The 19,262-nt window shown below is 52.1% G+C and overlaps 2 protein-coding genes across 3 annotated transcripts; one reads left to right on the top strand and one right to left on the bottom strand.

Moving 5' to 3' along the window:
* Nucleotides 1-8,385: 8,385 nt before the first annotated feature.
* LOC124986931 (translation initiation factor IF-2-like) lies at nucleotides 8,386-12,267 on the bottom strand. The gene is made up of 3 exons (XM_047555761.1): nucleotides 12,140-12,267; nucleotides 11,225-11,877; nucleotides 8,386-8,797 (listed from the first exon to the last, which is right to left on the bottom strand). The coding sequence occupies exons 1-3, from the start codon at nucleotides 12,265-12,267 to the stop codon at nucleotides 8,493-8,495; spliced, it is 1,086 nt and encodes a 361-aa protein (XP_047411717.1). The 3' UTR covers nucleotides 8,386-8,492.
* On the top strand, nucleotides 12,010-16,915 carry Irx2 (iroquois homeobox 2). 2 transcript variants are annotated; one of them, XM_047554848.1, is made up of 5 exons: nucleotides 12,010-12,517; nucleotides 13,873-14,278; nucleotides 14,580-15,293; nucleotides 16,075-16,145; nucleotides 16,841-16,915. In XM_047554848.1, the coding sequence occupies exons 1-4, from the start codon at nucleotides 12,266-12,268 to the stop codon at nucleotides 16,125-16,127; spliced, it is 1,425 nt and encodes a 474-aa protein (XP_047410804.1). In that variant the 5' UTR covers nucleotides 12,010-12,265; the 3' UTR covers nucleotides 16,128-16,145; nucleotides 16,841-16,915. The 2 variants fall into 2 exon arrangements, with proteins under 2 accessions (XP_047410804.1, XP_047410803.1); XM_047554847.1 differs by having other exon boundaries at nucleotides 16,075-16,915.
* The last annotated feature ends 2,347 nt before the right edge of the window (nucleotides 16,916-19,262 follow it).

The raw sequence follows: 19,262 nt of genomic DNA, 5'->3' as shown, positions 1-19,262 counted from the left end.
TGTTGTAACCATGTGTCCTGTGAGCAGCCTGCAGACTACACACAGGCACAGACCATGAACAGCTTTACCTCCAATCACCTTCTTCTTCTTTCTTGAGGAAACAGGAAAGGAAGGTTTAATGCTTTGCCTGCCAAGGAGAAGCAAGGGGACCCCTGTCCCAGAGGCTGTGAGGCTGCCCCTCAGCAGGAACAGGGGCTGCTGAAGAGGAGGCTCAAAGGCTGCACTCCACGTGTTCTCTTTGGAGTCGTGATTCACGTGTTGACTTGGGAGATGTCATTGCTGAGATCTGGTGTCATCTCCAAGTCTGGATGACTTGGCTCCTGTGGTGGGTGTGTGCTCAGGGACAGATAACTCTGCCTAGGATGGGGAAGAAAGGTGCTCCTGTTTCCCCTGAGATGAGGGAGGAGCAGGGAGAGATTAGGGAGGAGCAGGGAGAGAGGAAGAGAAGGCAACGCGTCCATTTTACGAATTAGTTGCAGGGGCAGAGCAGCCAGGGCTGCATCCAAAGCATCAGGTGGACCCCGGTTACTTTTCCCCACTGCCGACTTCTGCATTCCCTTTCTATGGAAAAACAGGGGACAACATCTCCAAGCTGCTTCCTGCTGAAAGAACGCTGGGGGAAGTGACCCAAGTCCTTGCTCTCTATCAGGTGGGGCGTGGGCAGTTAAGGACGTTCAGCCTCAGAGCAGTCCAGAGGTCCACATGGCAGATGGCAGGTGACTGGACAGGCACTCGTGGGGCAGGGCTCATGCTGAGCCCACACCAAACAAGACAACGAAGCATCACTTATTGTAAACAATTAGCACAAAAGCACTTAGTATTTCAGCCAGTCTCTGAAAACCATGAGGACGATAACTCATAATCGTCTCAGTGGAAAACTGCTCAAGTTTATCATGCAGGAGGTTAGGAAGATTTGTGGTCAATGAGATCAGACTCAGATTAACTCAGGATGAACTTGGGACTCTTGAGCCCTGTATGACCATTTTTATTAGGCGCTCCCATATGAGAACCTTTCTTTACAGCCTCCCCAATCTCTTTATCCTGTAATTATCCCTAAACCCATTCCCCAGAATATGGCGTGCGACTTGTTCTCCTGAGTCCACCCTGGGTGGCTGGTGAAGGAACTCCTTCTCTTTTCCTAAGCCCCTGGTCGCAGTGATTGGCATGGTGCACAGTGAGGGAGAGGGTTAACATCATCCCTCAGACATTCTCATCCCTGGTAACCTCTGCCTACCTGTGTGCAAGCAGTACCTGGAAATGTGCACCTGAACACAGTGTTACTGTGAGGACGCGCCTTCCTTCTTCCCTCCTTCCCTCCCTGTCTCTGCTCTGCCTTCCTTCCTCTGCTCCAGCTCAGAGCTGGAGGATGGCCCAGTCTCCCCACTGGCTACCTTCCCACTACCTATACCAGAACCCATTTCCCACAAAGTCAAAGACTTCTGGGAAGGCACGAGCCGGTCCCTCTCACTGCCTGGTCTATGGCACGTGCTGACAGGCCCGCCTGCTGCTGGTGGGCTCTGGAGTCGCATCTGCTCCTGTGGTTTGTGAAAAGCCCTGAGCTAAGGGGAACTCAGCACGGCCAGCCCAGGGAAGAAGCAGCAAGGAGGATGGTGCAGTGGTCACTCAGTGCAGGGGTCACTCAAGGAGAGGGACTGCTCCAAGACTAGGGGGTGGCAATGGGTCAGGGACTGGGAGTGTACATGTCTGACCTGTAAATAAACCCACTTTGAAAAGGCACATCGAGCTACTTCACTCCTCCAAAGGGCTTCCCAGGACTCCTTTCATATGCAGAATGGGAGGCCTCCCTGGTGGTCCCTGGGTCCTCCTCTCTGATGATCTGGTGCTGCCTACCACCCTGGAGCCCAGGGTGGGACTACTGCCCTGCTGGCTTCTGCTTCTGACATGACATTTGCTCCCTCTAGAATACGCCACATTTTCTGAGAACCAAGTCACACCACTTTGACCAGGGTGACACACCTTTCTGAATGTCCACTTTGTTTGAAATGTTCACCTTTCTAATTCACCATTCTAATTTACTTTGTGTCTCTGTTCTTTTTTTTGTATGGTTTAGACTTTTCATGGAGAGCTACCCACATGCAGCCATGAGGAATCTCAGGCACGCTTCACCAGCTCTGCCAGGGAGAGCACTCTGGGAGCCAGGCTGCCACGTCTGACCAGAACGTGGAGAGCACTCAGGCAGACTGGCCCAGTGTCGCTGGCTCTCCGCACCTGCTGGGTTCATCAAGGTGCCACTCACAAATCTGCACAGACGCCAAACACTCCCATCCCCAGGGACCCCTCTGCTGCTCCTTTACAAACACACCCACTTCCTGGGCCAAGCCCAACTCTCCTGTCCCCTCCCTGAGCCCTGGCAACCACCAAATTCTCCTTCACTTCTGAAGTTGACAATGTCAGTCATGCTCTGTAAGCAGAATCACGGCATTGGTGACCCTGGGGACTGCCTGGTTTCCCTGCCTAACTTTGGAGCCCCACACATGCTGCTGTGCACCAACAACTTCGTGCCTCCTGTTGCTGAGCAACAGTCCATGGAAACCACCTAACAGTCCATTGAGTCGTGCACCCATTTAAGGACATCTGGGTTGATTCCAGTTTTCATCTATTATAAATAAAGTTGGCATGCCCATTGGTGTGAAGGTTTTTGAGTGTACACAGTTACTACATCTCTGGGACCAACGTCCAGGAAAACACTTGCTAGGCTGCATGACTGCTGCACCTTCAGTTTTATCAGAAGGTGCAAAACTACTTCCCAGAGTGGATGTGCCAGTTGACACTCCCATTCCTCTGCATTCTGCCCAACGATTGGTATTGCCATTGTTTTCATTCTAGTCATTCCAAATTATAGGAAGGTGACATTGTGCTTTCAACTTGCATTCCCTTGGAATGTGTGGTTCTTCATTTCTATACTCTCTTCGATGCAATGTCTTCATGTCTTCTAATTGAATTGTGTTTTGGGTCTTTGGGGTTTGGCTTACTGTTGAGTGGTGGTGTTCTTTGTATATTCTACATAGTAGTTCTTTGTGGGATATGTGATTTGTACTTTTTTTCTGAGTCTGTAACACATCATTTTGTGTTCTTACAGAGTCATTTTCACAGCAAAATTTGTTTTAAATTCAGTGAAGTCCAGCTATTCAAAATGTGGCCTTTATCAATTGTGTGTGTTTTGTTTGCTTGTTTGTTTGTTTTGCATCTAACCTAAGAACTCTTTGCCTAACTGTAGGTTCTGAAGAATTGGGTTTTTTTTTTTCAAGTTTTATAATCTTGTACCTTCCAGTTAAGTCCAAATCTGTTTTTATGTAAGGTGTGAGATGTGCATGGAGGTATTTTTTCTTCTTCGTGAATCTCCAGTTGCTCTAGCTCCATTGTTGAAAATTTCCTCCATGGATTGCGTTTGCATCTTTGTCAAAAGATAAATGGGGTGTATCTGTATGGGTTGCCACTGGCCCCTGCTCTGCTCCACTGACCTGAGTGTTTCTCCCTCTTCTTATCCCTTCAGCCACACAATGTCTTGAAATCACTTCAATTGATTACTCCCACTCTAAATTGCTTTAAAAAATTCTTATAGTTTTGTAAGGCCTGCGCTTTTCCACACCTACTTTAGAATAATTTTGTATACATCTCTGAAAACGTTGCTGAGACCTAAATTACTTTTTATATGTAATATCTATAACTCAATCCAACTCCAAATTATTTACTAAAAACATCCTTAAAGTTCAGTTTGCTTTTACTTAAGTTTCATTTTTCCCAAATGTTAACCTGTATCATTCATTCACTCAACCATATAAATCATTTGGGAAGGAAAAATCAAATGCACTTACTCTCCTCAATGAATGCAAGATTTGGAACTTAGTGCCAACTCAGGAATTTATTTTAAAAGTGAAATGTCATTTTAAATGTACACATCTATTGGGTTTTAAAATTTAACATCCACAGTCAATCTTGTCTTATACTTGGATGTCTGAGTCGCTGAGAAGGGACATGTTTGGGCTGGATTCTGCACGGTTCCCCACGACCACACTACAGGAAAGCCTCCGTGTGGGTCAAGGAGAGGGTATGTGAGCTTGTGTCCACATCTTTGTTGTTTTTCTTCTGCAACCTCCTCTGTGTCTTTTAAAAGTGAAGGTGAACAGCCAAGAGCGCCTCATTCATTCATTCATGCATTTATGCACTTAATTAATATTTGTCTAGTGCCCCCAACAGGCCAGGCATGGAGACAGGGTGAAGGGACACTCTGGCATAGCCAGCACACTAAGAAACCAGCAGCACCGGGAGTGGCTGCCACAGTGCCTCAAGGGGACGCCCAGGACAATGGGCCTTACAAGGCTGAGGCCTGAGGAGGCACCAACATAGGAGGTCAGCTAGAGGCAAGAGGGTGAGTTCGCAGCCAGGATGCCCAGGGCAGAGAGCAGGCCCAGGGCTGAAGGTTGCCCAGGCTCTGAAGGGCTTTGGCGCTGTGAGCAATGTGTTAGCTCCAGGGAATTGCACTCTTCCTTCTACCTCCTTGTGAACAGGTAGGATAGAATAAAAGCAAGGAAACCTGGAAATTAGAAGCAGGCCAGGTCCTAAAGCCTCTCCCACTGTGAGGCCCTTTAAGCGGGATTGTACTTGGAAAGCTCCAATCCCCTTGCTCAGAGAGGACAGGACAGAGTGTGTTGTTTCTGGAAGAATTGCAGAGTTCCCACTGGAGAGGAGGGTGTGGGGGAAGGGCCTGGGACCTGGAGTCCTGCCCAGCAGGCAAGGCCAACTCCTTCTCCCTCTCTGGCCTCTCTTCTCTTTTCCTTCCCGTCTTTTGCTCTGTCCTTCTCTGGCCTTTACCCATCTTCCTGTGCCCCTGGGACTCCTTTCTCTAATCTTGACTTGAATTTTCTAGAATATGCCCCCTGGTGCACTGTGATAGGGAGAGAACTGCGTAAATGTTAAAGCATGCCATTTCCCACAGAGATGTACAAGTGACCCATGTGACTGGCTCCATCATGCTGTGTCCAGCAGGGTCCTTAACCTCAAGAGCCCCTGGTGTGCACTGCCCCGAGTGGAAGAAGAACCAGGCCCTAGGCATGCACAAGGTGAACATCCTACCCAGGACACCTGTCTCCCTACCATGCGTTGGACAGTGGCACAGACACACACACAAATGACTATCATTTTAAGTTTAAACTGCAAAGCCATGACATCTTTTATTTATTCTTTCTTAATGGTGGAGGAATGGAGAAAAGAGAAGAGAGACTAAGAATGAGAATTGTTAAGAAAGTGATTTTTTTAAAGTAAATTATTCCAAAATGAACACATTATACTTCTGGGAGCATGATGCTTCTTTTAAAGATTGGTACTTAATTTTAAATTTCATTTCCCAAATATAAACTAGCTCACAGGAGAATCTCATTCAACTGTTATTCCAATTTAATAATTGTTAAAATGTTGCAATATTTAGTTCACATACATTTTTTTAGAAATAGAATATTGCTAACAAAGCTGAAGTCCCCAGCCACTATTCAAAGGTATCCAGCATCTGAAATGGAATGGAGACTTTCCTTCTAGTGCCTCCCACCCTGAGCCTGAAGACACAAAATATTGCTTCTTTTCACATTCCATCATCAGGATCATCTTGATTGTTCCTCTTCCCCCAGATTTTCACTTTTAGGACTTATTTATGTTCACATGAGGGATTTAATTCCCTTGCACCCTGGCAAATATTCAGTGCCATGAAATACACCACTAACCCTTTACCCAGGCCTCCAGGATTGCCAGGTAGGTAGAAAGGAGGTTTCCAGTTTTATGCTACTGCAAACAATGCCTCAAGTACCACCTCATCCTAGTCTCCCCAGCACCCAAGTTACATTTTTTCTCAGCAGTGGACAATAAGGCCAAGAACTGCGGGGTGGGAGGGAGCTGGTACCTCCTGTTCTTTGATGTCTAAGCCAAAGCCTCCCTCATTTCTTTGCAGCAAATTCAACCAGCACAAACTCACCAATTCCAGCTCCAGGATTTGTGCACCCAGCCCTTGTCCGGTGTGCTGCAGTGAAGGTCCTAGTGGTCTCACCATCATTAGTGAGTGGAGCATCTTTCCAGACCCTTCTGGGAGGAGGGTCTGAGCATGCCCCTGACCCATTTTCAGACGGGGGCTTTGTTTCACTATGGACACTGAATTCCTGATCCTGCACGGCGACCTCTCTCATTTATGTGTCGCAAATACCTTCTTCCTTCTTCCCTCAGTGTTAGTGCTTGCTCAGTCTTACAGAAGTTTTTACTTTTAACGCAAATATATATCCCTTTTTGCATTCCCGGCCTCATTTAAGAAGAAAAGGAAAAGAATCCTCCCTGTCCCTGCCTGCACAATCCTAGGTGTGTAAGAGTGTGCGGGAGACTTTGGAAAAAGGGAAAGAGTGTGCACGAACACATGCACGGAGTCCAGACCCTAACGAATAGGTTCGGGTACACGAACCCAACCGAGAGGTGGCAAAGGGATACTAAACAGTGCCCCAGGCAAACGCTCTGTAGGGCCTTGACTGCGTAGGAAAGTAACTGCAAGAAGACTCAAGGGAATGTTCCTCCTCCTCCAATATTCTCCTACCTGCTCACACCAGTCCTGAGTTGAACCCTGGGGTCGCCAAAGCCTCGGGGCGCTCTCCCGCGTTCGCCCAGCACCGCAGGCACGGAGGTGCGCTCTGGCGTCTGCACGGAGGAATGCAAAGCCAAGGGGGGCCTGCTGGAGGGGAAGGGCGAGCGGAGTTCTACGGACTGCCTGCAAGAAACACTTTAAGAAAACAAAACAAAACAAAATTCTGACAATTCTCCTTGCCCAGGGCAGCTCTGGCGGACCGCGCTCGCCTCCTGAGCGGCGGTGCGTGCCTAGTACCTGAGTTTCCAGGTGCCAGGTCTGGGCCTGCTGTGTGCCAGTGTCCAGGTGAGTCGGTGGAGGCGTCCCACCGCTTAGCCTTCAAACGAGGCCTGAGGAAGAACTAAAGCCCGGCCTTCGCTGCTCACGAGACGCGCCTCCTTTCACTGATGCCCTGAAGGAACTCAGGTCTGTCCATTTCCGAGAACTGACCCCTTACCTGCCTTTCTCCCAAGCTGCGGGCGCTGTGATCCCACCCGGCGGGAGTCGCTTCCCGGGCGCGCTGCGAGAGCGCAGCAAAAGACCCCGCGCCGCAGCCGCCAGCGGCCAGCGACCAGCGAGGCGGCGGGACTTCAGTTCGAACCTCGCCGACGCCTTGCCACCAGGGGCTGCGGCCCCCGGTCCGCAGGCGGATGAGCCGGAGGGAACCGAGAGGCGGCTGCGGAGTTGAGGGCGGGGGGACTGCAGAAGAGAGAGGACTCGAGGACGCCGCGATCGGCCGGGAGACCGGTGGGACCTAGTCGGCCAGGTGCTAAGAAGGGGACAATCACGGATTCCAGACCCCGCGCTGCAGAGAAACTTCAGGAAGCACGTCGGAGGCGGGGCGTCTGCCAGGGAACCGGGACTTCTGCTGCCACTAAAGGAATCCGGGAGGACAAGTTAGCAACGGAAGAAACCTCGCAGTACTCGGGAGAGAAAAGACGGCTCAACGAAGAAAAGCAATTTAACTGCATATGCGTCGCCTGGGAGGTCGAACAAACTAGAACGAAACAAAACGAACTTCTCCTGCTTTGGCCCTGCAATTCAGGCATCCCAGCACCCCGGGGCCCGCCTGGAGTCCCTTCCAGTGCGGTTCGTGGCGCTGCACAGGGATCATGCAGGCCTCTCCGGTCATTTAGAAATCTTCAGGCGGGGACCCCGCTGGCCCTTCGGGACGGGCGCTGGGGTCTCTCACCTCCCAGAGATTCTGCTCATTGCTCGCTTTCCAGGGAAGCGCTTCAGCTATGGGCGCGCATTTGGAAATCTGGTAATACCAATGCATCCGAAATTCAATGGGAACATCCTCGTGGGAGGCCAAGGGCTGTGATTAAAGCTTGGGACAAAACCACGTTGCATCTGAACTTAGATTTTGAACGCTTTATAACGATGATATTTCAGACTGCAAGAAGAAAAAGGAGAAGACGAAGACGTCGACCAAAGAGGAGTAGAAGGGGGAGAAAGAGAAGAGAAAAGAGGACAGAGAAAGAGGAAATTGCAAAGCCACAGTTCTCCCTCTTTTCCTTTAGTGCCGTCTCCCTCCATGCACACGCCAGCAAATTCTGGAGCAGAGGATCATGGGTTACGAGTATAACACGTTGACACATCGAAGCCACTTACATTTTAAATGATCCTTCATTGAAAGAACACATGTAAAATGTGTGTATTTAATCTTAAATTGCACCTCAAAATTACACACCCCAAAATGGTAGCTATTTTTCCACTAAACTCTTGGAAACTCCACCGAAAACCAAAGTAATAAAACAATGAGAAATGGCACAAGCGGTTTAAGTTTTATTAAATGCCTCCGTATCGTTTTCCTTAATTCCAGAATAAAACCGGTGTTGAAGAGGCAGGTCGCGACAGGAGCAACGGCGTCTTCCGCTCATCGGTGGCGCGGGGGTAGCGCCGTGGCCACCGCTGCTGAGTCAAGGCGGGCAGGCGCGGGCCACAGCGCCCCCTCGCCGCCTGCCGCGCGACTCCGGGGCCTGTTGCCTCCTCCGCCTCCCGCGAGCCCCAGGATTCCACAGGGTCTGGCCAGGGCTTGGGCCTTGAAAGCCAGCTGCGTTGCCCGGAAGAATCTCCAACCAAGCCTTCGTGTATGGCCCTTCTTGGCGCTTGGCCTCTCATGAAAAGCTAGCTCTCTGAAACGTGTATGTCCACACAGACCTGTCCAAAATGCCTTGATCACTGTAGGACAAGAAACAAAAACGTGACCCAATTAACTTTTTTCTTTTTAATTTTAGTGTGCACCTGGGGAAAAGAGGGAGGATGCACAGCAAACTTGAAACTACACATTGCCTGGGTGATTGCTACCAGTGGTCCTGCGTTCTGAGTTGCTGTGTTTCCCTACAGTGCCGGACCATTTTCTTTCATTCCAGCTGAGAAGGCCAGAAAGGCAGCCTGAGCTATGTGCCTGCTCCTGTCCAGGCGACCTCACATGTCTGCACACGTCCTCCAAGCCCTGGAGTGCAACGTCCAGGCTGCCTTTGTGGAGGGGTGGCTAGGAGGCCCAGGATGCATCCCTCTGCCCCCACTTGGCCTCCGATCTTCAGGGACCTGTCCTGCCATGGAGTGCAGTCAGATAGCAAATGACCCGACACCCAGCCTAGAAACTTGCCGCGTTTTCCTCATTGGTGTTTTGTTTGCTTTAAAGAAGACTATGTCAACTTTAACCTAGAAATGGGAAAGTGATTTTTCAAAATCAGGGAGCTTTAATTTGAAACAGTTTATATATTCTAATAACAATGAGGAGGTAAGTGTTAATGTCCCTGCATAGGCATTTTAATTTGCTACAGTCACCACCAATAAAATGACATGTAGTATGATTCGACTGTTTAATAGTGCAAGGTAGACAGGTTTTATTAGTAACAGGCAGCAGTATGGAAAATTTAGATTTCAGTGGAGGAGCATAATTGCTGAGAGAAAATACACAGGAAGGAAAGCGGCCTTGTCAAGATCAGCAACAGTGAGCCAGAGGGGAAGGCAGGCAGGCTTCCGGTCGTGCTCTGGCAGGAGGAGACCCTCCAAAGTCACGTGCACTTGTCTGGTTATATACTTAATTGATGTCAAAATCGACTGCTCCTAGACACACACTCCTGCTCCAAACCGGCTATGTTTTTTGCAGTCACTTGCTGTTTTCTCTTCTGCCCCTGGCAGAGGTCAGGACTGGGGGTGGGGGTGGGGGTCAAGGAAAGGGGAGGAGAATGAGCCCCAATGCTAATGAAGCCACAGCAGGAAACCAGTCTTTAGAAATGGAGGTACTCCAGACCAGTCATCCCCAGTGATAAAAATTAGAGTCAATATTTTAGCTTAATCTGATTGGAAGGCAACCGGAATGTTTGCAATCTGATCTGTGACTGTTTTTTATCCAACGTGTGGGCATCTCATTTAGGGCTTCTCCAGAGTAATTCCCTCCCAAGAAGACCAAAAATGTCATTCATTCCTTGATAGCATGCTCCACCTGGCTGCCCTCCCTCCTATAATAATTGATTTCAAGTATCTTCCTTGACCTGAATTAGAAAAGCCCACTTGAGGTCTCAGCTGTATTGAGGTGGACTGCTGAGTCCTTGCCAAGCCTGGGGTTTGTGGAAAGGGGAGTGTGTGCTCTAGCGCCATGGCACTGAGAAGACAGGAGATGATGACTAGAGACAGGGTGGGCATGTGGTGGGGGAGGAGCAGAGTGAGGAAGGGTAGGTGGCAAAACTGGTGGGGGGTAAGTTGCTGGGGGCCACTGAGGAGAGAGGTGAGGAGCCCAGACTGCACCTACCGGGACAGACGCGCCTGCCCGCTGGTCCTTATCCAGCCCAATGCTGCAGTTTGCAAAGTCTGCCTTTAATGTTCCTCCTGCTTCCCGGGCCAGGTTGGCAGCCAGGTACCCAAGCTTCAGAGCCGCAGCCTGGCTGCACATAGAAGCCTCGGACCTGCAGAGCAGCGGAGACAGCTGAGGCCGCTCTGCCAGCCTCAGCGCTCTCGCTGAGCCAGGTCTACGCTCAGGTCTGGGATCCAGCCCACCGCACTGCTATCCTCCTCCAAAGTGGCTCCAAAAGAAGAGACACCTGTTGGTGGGCTCCCTGGCCCTGGCCGGCACATATCGGTCCCTCTTGGAACTCCCTAGTGCCCCCCATTGGTAACCCCGTAACCCCCTGGCCTGGTCGCAGACGCCCTCTTCTGCCCGTCCGGGTGAGGGAGGGGAGAAGGACCATGATAAGGTAATGGGGGTGGGGTACTTCGGGTGTTGAATTCCCCAAGGCCATCCTGACTGCCTTGCCTTTGGGCCCTCCAGGCACCTCCCGAGTAAAGCCGGCAGCTCACCGGGTTCCCTTGTTGCCAGCTGCGCCGTGCCACCAGCTGGCTCCCATTGGTCCCTTCCTGAGATGGCCGTGAGGCTCGGCTTATGCCAGCGGTGTCCGGTAATGTCTTATGTCCGGTAATGTCTCCCCCCCGAATCCAAAGAAGGCGTCAACTTTGTGAAACAAAACAAAACAAAACTCTTTTTGGAGGGGTGTCATTTTCCAGAGCGAAGTACTGGCGGCCTGTGTTCCTAAGTTCCCAGGCGTGGAAGGTCCCAACACCCAGGGCCCTGGAGTCTCTGCGGACTTAGAACAGAAGGCTCACCTCTGGGCCCTCCAGGCAGTTCCAAACCTACGCGGTGCTGGAGGCGCAGGGAGCGAGGGGCAGACGACCAGACGCGAAGCCACACGGGTGTCTCGGCCTTGAGACAACGCAGACCGCGGAGGTGGAAGTGAGAGCCGCGTACGCCACCCCAAGGAGGACTGGGACCGCAGGTTCCCACATCCTGCCCTCCAGCTCCCGGCGGCTCTGGACTGGACACCGCAGTCCGGTGTGCAGTCGCCTGGGACCGCCTCTTCAGAGGTGGCCAGAGGTGCACGCACGGTGAGTTCCCCAAGTAGAATCGCCCGGCCCCACTGCGGGCGGTCTCTTGCCTAACCGGCGCTGACCGATCAGGGGCGGGCGGGGCAACGGCTGGATGAGCCCCAGTGGGGTGAAGAGGTATCTTGGCCGAGGTAGGGGAGGCGGCTGGATCGGGGTGCCGGGAGGTGGCCGAAAATACTTGCGAATGGGAGGGGGCCTGCAGCGAGGCGCGCAGCTCGGCCTTGGAGAAGCTGCAGGGCCGCGGGCCGCCGGCTGGGGCCGGAGCTGCGAGAGGCGGCTGCGCCACAAAAGCCTGCGCGTCCCTCCCTCCCGCCCGCCTTCCTCTACTCAGCCCTCCCCTCCTCCCTGCTCGCTGCCCCTCCCCCGGCCGAGGCCTGGAGGTTGGAGCGGGCGGAGCAGGGGAGGGGCGGGCACCCGAATATGCAGATGAGCGCGTGACGGACAGCTCCGCGTTCCAATGTCCCTCCGAAACTCGAGCGCTCCTTCCTCAACTCCTCACTCCCGACTCCAGACTCCCCCAAACCCCGACCGCCGGCCCGGCGCGCGGCTGCGCCCACCGGTTTCGCGCTGCCGCCGCCGCCGCCGCTGCCGCGCCGCGTTGCCTCGGCCCGCGGGCCGCCAGGCTAGTGCCCGGGCCAGCCTTCCTCGGCCCGCGGCCCCGGTGTCCGCCGCCGCGCCGCGCCCGGGCCGGGTGTGGATGGAGGGCGCCGCGCGCCCTGCCCGCAGCTCGGCGTGACGCGGGCCGCGAGCCCCGCGCCCACCATGTCCTACCCGCAGGGCTACCTGTATCAAGCGCCCGGCTCGCTGGCGCTCTACTCTTGCCCGGCGTACGGTGCGTCCGCGCTGGCCGCGCCTCGCAGCGAGGAGCTGGCGCGCTCGGCGTCCGGCTCTGCGTTCAGCCCGTACCCGGGCTCGGCGGCCTTCACGGCGCAGGCGGCCACTGGCTTCGGCAGCCCGCTGCAGTACTCGGCCGACGCTGCCGCCGCCGCCGCCGCCGGCTTCCCGTCCTACATGGTAACCGCGCGCGGGTGGGGACTCGGGACACCCGGGTTTGGGGGCCCTGACCCGGGCGTGGGCTGAGTGGGGCGAAGGATCGGCGAGCAAGGGCGCCAGGAACGTGGCGCGGGCGGCGGATCAGGAATCGGCCGCTCGGGCCACCTCACGGCCGGCGGAACAAGGGACGGGAGTGTTAGGCAGAGCCGCCAGAGCGGGATAGGAGGCCGGTGGCGCGTCCCCTCGTCTCCCGGGATAATTTTCTCGAAGAGCCTGGAAAGTGCGACTAAACAGGGGCCGAGGTCTGCCTTGGGTAGTCCCTGGCTCACGCCTGCAGCCTACAGAGGAGGGATCCGGATCATGCGGGAGGCTCGCCCACAGTGGCTTGGGGAGCGAGGGTCGGCGTAGTTGGGGCCTCCGCGGCGGCTGCCTGGCGATTCGCATTGCCGGGCCTGGGGCAGCGGGGTCACGGAGTTGGAAGGGAGAGCAGAGCATCTGGCTGCGGATCCAGTGCCTGGCCCGACGCGCCCTTAGTTTCGGCTTTAATCTGTCTCCCAGACCGTGCTTTCGAAAAACGTTTTGGCGGGCGGGGGACCAGCCAAGTGCCGCGGGAGTCCTCTGCACGGAGGAGCTCCTGCTTCCGCGACGCGGCGTCGGCCCGCGCGCCTCTTGGTTTCGCGGCTGGGCCCGGGCGGGGTCGAAGCACTTTTCGGGCGAATGAGGCCCTAACCGGGGTTGTAGCCACTGCTCGCCCTCGGCGGAATTCCCGGGCAGCGACTGAGTAGCTGAGGCCTTGCGAAGGCTGCAAACGTCTTGAATTTAAACGTTAAAGGATGAATTAAAATGCTAATTACCGCCTATTTGAAGAATTCGAAACGGTGACTGGCTTCTGAGTTGCAAATTGGATTTACGGAGCTTTAGAGCGGTGAATGGTGGAGTGGGGGCTCTGGGTGTTATTTTTAACCATATAAGGGTGGGAAGGGGGAGTGCGGGGTGGGGGGCAGCGCTGGAAGCATCCAGAGAAATTTAGTTATCAAGAAACTACCTGGAGGCCTGAGCGCTTGGGCGCGCTTGTTTGTGTACTTTGTACTTCGCGACTTGGGAACACTTAGGGGAAGGTATATCGTTTTAGAAAAGTGAAGGAGTTAATAAATTCGAGAATAAAACCGAAGTACTTTTTGTGATCAACAGCTGACCCTAAATCACCCATTGCGTGGTTCCTGCTCCTTTGCTGCGGGGAAGCGCGGCCCGAGCCCGGGACACCCGGAGGAGGAAGGGCGGCCTTGGGTGGGCGGGGCGGGGGGCAGCGATTCCCCTGGATGAAGAATCCTGCCTTGTCTCCGCGGGCCGCACTCACAGTCTCTCCTCGCTTCCAGGGCGCACCCTACGACGCGCACACGACTGGGATGACTGGCGCCATCAGCTACCATCCCTATGGCAGCGCGGCCTACCCGTACCAGCTCAACGACCCAGCGTACCGCAAGAACGCCACGCGGGATGCCACGGCTACGCTCAAGGCCTGGCTGAACGAGCACCGCAAGAACCCCTACCCCACCAAGGGCGAGAAGATCATGCTGGCCATCATCACCAAGATGACCCTCACGCAGGTCTCCACCTGGTTCGCCAACGCGCGCCGGCGCCTCAAGAAGGAGAACAAGATGACGTGGGCCCCTCGGAACAAAAGCGAGGACGAGGACGAGGATGAGGGCGACGCTGCAAGGAACAAGGAGGAGAGTCCTGAGAAGGTGCAGGAGGGCACCGAGACCTCGGCGGAGGACGAAGGTGAGCAGGGTATCGGCGGGCGGGAGGTCTTGGGGAGCGCTCGTCCCAGGCGGGGCGCGGTGCCGGGATCTGGTAGGACGCTTCCCTCGTGAAACCCCAGATCCTGGCCTGGAAAAGCCGCCGCCTGACATTGCGTGGCCTGCGGAATTCAGCCAAGGGATCCTCTGGGTGTTTAGCGGAGGTCTGCCTCCCTTTAACACGTGGCTGCGGTGGGGGCTAGGTGAGGGATCCCAGGGGTGGGGAGATGGTCCGGGTGCCCGCGCCGTCCCTGCGAGCCACCGCCTGTGCTCGCGCCCGGCAGGGATCAGTCTGCACGTCGACTCGCTCACGGATCACTCGTGCTCAGCCGAGTCAGATGGAGAGAAACTGCCCTGCCGCGCTGGGGACCCCCTGTGCGAGTCTGGCTCAGAGTGCAAGGACAAGTACGACGACCTGGAGGACGACGAAGACGAGGAAGACGAGTGTGAGCGGGACCTGGCGCCGCCCAAGCCTGTGACCTCGTCCCCGCTTACCGGCGTAGAGGCGCCGCTGCTGAGCCCCCCGCCCGAGGCCGCGCCCCGCGGTGGCGGCGGCGGCAAGACGCCCCTGGGCAGCCGGACGTCACCTGGCGCACAGCCGCCCACCAGCAAGCCCAAGCTGTGGTCGCTGGCCGAGATCGCCACGTCGGACCTCAAGCAACCGAGCCTGGGCCCGGGCTGCGGGCCACCCGGGCTGCCAGCGGCAGCGGCACCCGCCTCCTCCGGGGCACCTCCGGGCGGTTCGCCCTACCCCGCTTCGCCGCTGCTCGGTCGCCACCTCTACTACACGACGCCCTTCTATGGCAGCTACACAAACTACGGGAACTTGAATGCGGCGCTGCAGGGTCAGGGGCTCCTGCGGTACAACGCCGCGGCCGCGGCCCCCAGCGAGGCTCTGCACGCAGCGCCCAAGGCGGCGAGCGACGCGGGCAAGGCGGGCACGCACCCGCTGGAGCCCCACTACCGGCCCCCAGGCGGCGGCTACGAGCCCAAGAAAGGTAGGCTGCCCGATGCCCTCTGGGTGCTGCGGGGAGGGACCCTGGTTAGTTAGAACTGCCCAGAATCCCAGGGAAAGAGCGGGCAGACCCACCACGTAACAGTTCCGGGAAGCGGGTGCCACTTACAGCAATAAAGAAGAGTGAGCCACTCCTTGGAATTAGAGAAAGAGTGGGGGGAGGAGCGTTGAGAGTGAAAGGAAGAGGGCTGGGCCTTCCTTTAGAGCTACCCTATGATTATTTACTCTTTATTTAATTTACTATTAATATTATCATCATGACTGTTTTAGTTTTGGCAAACACTGATTGCCACGAAATGCAAATTACAGCTTGTCTCCCTGCTGACTAAGTTTAGGCTTGGGGTGTATTGGTGAGTGCTCCTGGTTAAGTAGGGTCTCCACTGAATCCCCTTTCCTGCCTTTGGCTAAAAGGAATCGAAAAGTTTCATGAAATGAAAAGTTCTCAGTCACTCTCAGAGGCCTAATTTCTTCAGAATTAGAACCTAAGAACTTCCCCGCTTTCTCTTCCCATTCTGTATTGCCTCTGTCGCTCATAATTCAGGCGACCTGAGAAAGGAGGTCCAAGGGAAAGCTTAAGGAGAGCCTAGTGAAGAAACCAACATTCGTCTCAGAGAGTGACTTTGGGGGCTGAGTCTCCTGGGACTCTTCCCTGTGCCTGGGTGCGGGAGGTCCGAGGGTCTGGAAGGTGCCTGGCTGTAGGCAGCACCTGCCATGGTGGGCCCCATGGTGGGGCCCGTTCTCACTCACTGCCCCTCCCCTAACAGATGCCAGCGAGGGCTGCACGGTGGTTGGCGCAGGCGTCCAGCCCTACCTATAGAAGGGCCAGCTCAGCAGTGTAAGTAAGTGGGCACCCTGTGCCTCTCTGACCGTGGGAGCCTCCCAGTCCCAACTGGTTGTATGATTGCCTAATGAGTTTTCTTGCTTCTTATCATGGGGTTTAGAGGACAGAGCCCTGCAGGCTTCTGGGTCTTTTTCCTATAAGAGGGAAGCATTGTTCTGCTTCACGGATTTCTTCTTTTCTGCTCAATTTCTGTTTTGAAGAATCATTCCATTCTTTGGAATATGAATATATATGCATATATATTCCAAATATCAATATTTATATTCCAAGTATCACCATGGCTGTTGTTTTCCCTGAAAAATAGATGATTAAATTTGGGCATTAGTATGTCTGCTTGGAACAGTTTCTTTTCTTTTTTTACTCTGATAGACACACAATAGACGTCTATTTTGATGAGTGAGTGCTACTGAATCTAGACTCGGGTATCAAAATCCTGTTACAGATGCTGGTTGTAGAGACTTGCTAGTCTTTTTCTAGACCTGCCATACCCTGTGTCCAAATGCCTAGACTGCAGTTCTCCTGCAGAACCTTTAAAATTATGTTATTTTGCAACTAGGCAAAATGACTAATCACAGATCTGAAGATGGGAAGAGGTGGATCTGTTTCAGATAGACTCGTTTTTGCAGTGTGATGGTGTTAGTGTGGAACTGAAGGATTTGGGATGATTTGGTTTTTTCCTTGGTCCACAGGTAGGTGTCACAATTGCTTTGGAAAAAAAAAAAAAAAAAAAAAAAAAAACTCAGCAGGCCATTCTCTCTTCCCAAGCTCATAAATATACAGATACAAAACACAGATCTGTAAGTCTGGACCACATCTTGTGCCACTGTAAAGAGAAGGATCCACACAGCACTTCAACCCAGACTCTAATGATTGGAACACACTGTTGGATGTATGTGAATTTGTTGGCATAGTATAGTTTCCCCGATGTATGTGTGACTTTTGAAAACAATCTGTTCTTTTCTCAGGATATCTCAAATTGATCACTTCATTGCCACGGTATATATTCTATAGGTGTGATAGGATTTACTGTAAAATTTATTTGTAAAAGATGTACACAGTAGAAATAAAATGTGATTGAAGAACTTGAGTACTTCAGAAGTGGAAACAAATTTGATATTTATTTTTATAATGATATAAAGCTTCTAGTAATTTATGCAAGTTGTATTGCAATGGAATCTAAACTTTTTGTAAATAAATTCTGCCTGGTTTTTATTTGAACATTGCTGGTTATACAATCTTTGTTGGTTGTTTAACACAAATTCTTTACTAATTTATATCTTTAATTGTAAATAAAGACAGACTAGTCTACAATAATATGGTGTTTGGGGCTCATTTTTCCTGCAGAGTGATTTGGGTTGGAGCCCTAGGGATGGAAGCCCCCAGGTGATCTGAGCTCACCTTTTTAATGAAAAGCTGTGTGTCATAAACTCTCCTTTCTCAAGCGCATTTAAAAGAATAAAAAGAAAGGCAGATGGGAGAGAGCTACACAACAGGGAGATATATATATATATATATATATATATATGAACATATATATGCTTCTAGACTATGTACAAATGTATTGCAAGATAATAATTACGACTTTTGTTTTCTGAATATGCAAATTCCTTGTTAGTGTAAATTTCTAAAACTTGGAAAAATAAAATGATCTGACACCGCTATGCATTTTATATTTATTTGAGATGCTGGCTTATTGAACCTCCCCAGCGTACTAAACCAGAAGAGAGTTATAATATTGATAATGGAGAATTACACTTCCCACAAGAAATTACTGGATGGAAAATACTATTTTTTTTAAACCTGGATTATCCAAATTGGCACAGATCCTTCAGATTTACTGGATGACTCTTACCTCTGCTTTTCATATCATTTCCATCAACACCAGGGGAAGGTCTGGAGGAGGGATCTAGTTCCCTTTTGTGGCAGTTACTCATACCCTGAGGGAAAAGGAAAGTTTAAACAGCTTTAGACTATTGTGTCCTTATTGCCTTACTCGCCCCCTAATTATAGGACAAGCCTAACATTTGCAGTCAAGTAACGCATCCCCTTTGATTAGTATCATAAAAACAGCAACCCTGTCACTTTAATTTTCAGCAAAATTATGTGGATATCCATATAATATAATTTCAGAAAAGAAATGAACAATCATTTATTTCCTCTCCAAAGATAAATCGAGTGAATATAACTTACGGTTATAAAACAAGAATAATGGCTTCTTAGATTGCCCTTTAATCAATCATACACTTATTTTTCAAGCGGTTCACCTATTCTATTCCGTGATTAATAATGGTGCGGCTCCAGAGTGTTATTGGATCCCAGCGGGGGAGGTCTCGGGTGCATTTAGCTGCTTTGGAATGGTCAGTTGGGGTTCATTATGGGCTGAGATTGAACGATTTATAAAATCTTGTCTAAACATCTGCCAGCTCCGATAGGCGATGTGTCTGAGGATGGGAAATTGCTGGACCAGTTGATATTGACAAACGGATCTCTCTCCAGTGGCTTTTTGTGCCATAGAAATTAGTGGCCTCTTGCTGGGGTCTCGTTAGAAAGGGTATTTGAAAGTAATCTTAGGTACTTGAGCAAAGCCAGGGGACTGTTAGCCTGACACAGCCATGCGGATGTGGGGGTTGACTGTGAACAAGAGAGGCAGATGAAGGCTTCCCCGTTTTCCAGAACTGCCTCTGGTTTTGTGGATTTCAAATACACAGGCATTCCGAGGTCAGGCCTAGCGTGACTCTCTGGGGTGGGGCGCTTTTTTCTCTCTTCCCTGCCTCCCCAGTAATAGAAATGGAAATGTTTGGAACTGAGCTACCTATTGGCAAGAGGAAAGATTGGACCCTTGTCACCTGTGTAGTGACGGGAAGCAAATGAATGAGAAGCCTGGGAAAGTAAGAGTGAGCTTTGAGTGCATTTTCTGGTTTTGGTCTCAGATATAAAACCTTCATAGAATTTCCATGAAGATAATGATGTTCCCCTCCAGGAAGGTATTAAGTAGTTTATTAATGTTAGTCACATTTCTGAAATCAGCAGGGAATAAAATAGACTTGGCAGCCATATTTCTGTTATACGTAACATTATAATGTGTTTGGAGGGCTTCAGTGAAATATATGA

This window comes from Sciurus carolinensis, chromosome 6 (genome assembly GCF_902686445.1).
Source record: "Sciurus carolinensis chromosome 6, mSciCar1.2, whole genome shotgun sequence".
NCBI classification, from domain to species: domain Eukaryota; kingdom Metazoa; phylum Chordata; class Mammalia; order Rodentia; family Sciuridae; genus Sciurus; species Sciurus carolinensis.
This window is presented reverse-complemented; position numbering and strand designations above follow the sequence as displayed.